The sequence below is a fragment of the Solanum stenotomum genome, chromosome 2 (assembly GCF_019186545.1).
Source record: "Solanum stenotomum isolate F172 chromosome 2, ASM1918654v1, whole genome shotgun sequence".
NCBI lineage: Eukaryota > Viridiplantae > Streptophyta > Magnoliopsida > Solanales > Solanaceae > Solanum > Solanum stenotomum.
In genome coordinates this window covers 6502437-6505011 of record NC_064283.1, presented here as the reverse complement: position 1 = coordinate 6505011, position 2575 = coordinate 6502437, and the positions used below count along the sequence as shown (strand labels likewise).

Here is a 2575-nt window from a genome sequence, read left to right as displayed (position 1 = left end):
CCCCCCCCCCCCCCCCCCCCCATGTTAGTAATCCATAAAACTAATGCCTTTAGCAGGGCACTCCTGTAACTCGGTCACAGAAAATAGTGAACTGATGGATTCATTTCAGTTGAATGTGCCTTGAATTTTTTACTTGTCATCCGTGTAGGAAAGAATGAAAATAGCACTATATCAACTTGACATGCCTGTTTCTTCTTCCAAATTCCCATGCAATTTGTCTGCAGGTGAAAGCGGATCACTTTCCAACATCAGATGGAATAAGTTACCTTGAAACGAAGCATCTGCTACTTCTGAGTTATTGTCAATCACTTGTCTATTATTTGCTCCGCAAGGCAAGAGGACTCTCAATTGAAGGGCATCCAGTAGTTCGGAGTCTGGTGGAGATGAGATTGTTTTTGGAGAAGGTATGTTAAAGCTGTCTCTCCAGCTCCTCTTGGGTGATTTTCTGCCCTTAATTGCAGTATTCTTACTGTCATGCTCTGTGCAGATTCGCCCCATTGACAAGAAACTACAATATCAAATTCAGAAGCTCACAAGAGATAGTGACACACCTTCTGAGAAGTCAGTTATAAGTGGGAAGGGAACAGATACTCAGAAGGAGGACCTATTGAAGTATCGTCCAAAACCTGATATGCTTGTTCACAAAACAAGTAACACTCCAGAGGTTGGTGTTTGGTACATGACAATGAAATGACCATTTTAGTTCCTTTCTCCTCCTGTTCAAAAAGAGTTGGCTTGATCTTTAGCAATTTTAATAGTTGAAGTTATGATTTAGCTCACTCAGTCTCCCATATGATTTCTTGAAGTAAAGAGATAGTTGAATGTTTTTTGTCTTGACCTACAGGATGGTGCTAATGTATATCGACCCCCCAAATTTGCACCTGCTTCTATGGGCGAGGAGAAGATGTCGAAGCAGGAGAGAAATGAATTGAGGAGGGAAAAAGAGAGATTGCGAAATGCTAAACAAAGCCCGTATATGATAGATTTGTTGAATGATCTTGAAGGAAGACCCGAAGAGGTAGTTCTCTATCTGACTATTTATACTAACTTCACTGAGCCATCCTGTATTGACTATTGATCACGGTGAAAATTACAGGTAAGAGAAGTTGTTGGATCTGAAAGTAGAGAACTCACAAACTACATGGCTAAAATGAAAGAATGTGCAAAAAGAGAAGAAGAGGCGTTTGATCGTGCCCCACTTACAAAATTGGAGAAAAAGAAAATGAAACATCTGAAGAAGTCAAGAAATGGGTAAGTTCAGTAGGAACTGTGTGGTCGATCTTACTAACTATAAAAAGAGTCAATTGATGGTCAATCTTTTGATCATTTCAGATATGAACTTAATCTATAGTTTGGAAAGTACTGGAAGATTAGGTGGAGCTCTGATTTCTTTTTTAAAATGGACTAACTGGAGGCTAATCTCCTTTCTTTGATTGTGCTAGGTTGCTTGGGCTGACAGATAGTTTTTATGATGAGATAAAAAGTTTGCCTTTAGGGGAACCTGTTTCTGAACAATCAGAAAACTTTGAGAATGGCGGCACTGGAATCAAACAACAGAAGAAGCGTAAGGTAATTGTTTAGGGAGATTGCATTACTCCTCGGTTTGTTTTCTTTCAAAATCTGAAGTGCGGTTCTGCTTTAGAGTATTATATATGGAATCTTGCATTAGCTATGATGTAGTAATTGTCCTAGACATATATAAATCTTGTGCATTCCCGTTTAGGTGATAAGCGATCTAGTTCATGCATAAAATGTTGATATTCTGGTATGGACACTTATTATCTTGTTTGTTACTCAGCTCAATGATTTAATTGGAAGGAAATTGTTGGCTTATGAGTTATGTGGTTATTTCCAATGCTTCACAACCCTCTGCTTCTTTCGAGTATAGCGTGTATAATGAACACAATCTTAGTCACAATTAGAATGAAGCTTATTTGTAGTAGTGGTTTATGTTTTGATCTATATCCCTTTGTACATGGACATGAGTTTTATTTTGTGAGGGGAAACTTGCAGAAAATGACTGTTAATATATGTGGTATTGCAGAGGAGGAATTGATACGACTGCTGGTGTGAGTACATCAATATCCATCAATTTAGAGGCTTTAAGGTTGGAATGGTTAGATGTTCCTTGGTCTCATGTAACATGTACAACTTTGTCATGATATTGATTTTTGGGGCTTTTATCGCTCTAAAATCTTGCATCGTATTCATTATTGTTGTCAGCAGTGATGACTGAAGCCTAGATGGATTATTGAAAGTTACTTGCTGCAAGGCTGACGTGCTATGGTGGCTGTGGTTTGGTTCACAAGTATTTTATTTCTTGAAAAGTACGGGTCAGTTGATAGGTAAATGAAGCCTCTTATGGTAGTTGTATTATCATCTTCGCAAATCACAAGGAAATTGTACTTCTTTCTAAACAATTCTTGTCGATAGGGTAACCAGCTCTTTCTGGACGGTCTGAGCATATATTTTCAGGGTAGTACCAATTTTGGCTTCAACTGTGGTGTAATTTGTTAATGATGTGGAAAACTCAGTTTAGTGATAGATGTCATGCCATGAATTTCTTTCTTTTACA

The 2575-nt window shown here is 38.2% G+C and overlaps 1 protein-coding gene across 3 annotated transcripts in view; it reads left to right on the top strand.

Annotated features, from left to right (window-relative positions):
- The window catches only part of LOC125856868 (uncharacterized), a 4204-nt gene extending 1629 nt beyond the window's left edge, over positions 1-2575 (top strand). The window contains exons 3-9 of one of the 3 annotated variants that reach the window (XR_007445573.1): positions 225-404; positions 488-664; positions 845-1018; positions 1097-1251; positions 1443-1569; positions 2045-2107; positions 2227-2575. Coding sequence is in view for 1 of the 3 variants with exons in the window: in XM_049536516.1 (XP_049392473.1) it covers positions 225-404; positions 488-664; positions 845-1018; positions 1097-1251; positions 1443-1569; positions 2045-2056 (825 nt within the window). In the remaining 2 variants the exon portion in view is untranslated. Of the gene's footprint in view, positions 1-224; positions 405-487; positions 665-844; positions 1019-1096; positions 1252-1442; positions 1570-2044; positions 2202-2223 lie in introns of those variants that run through there. The other 2 variants (XR_007445574.1, XM_049536516.1) reach the window with 2 other exon arrangements.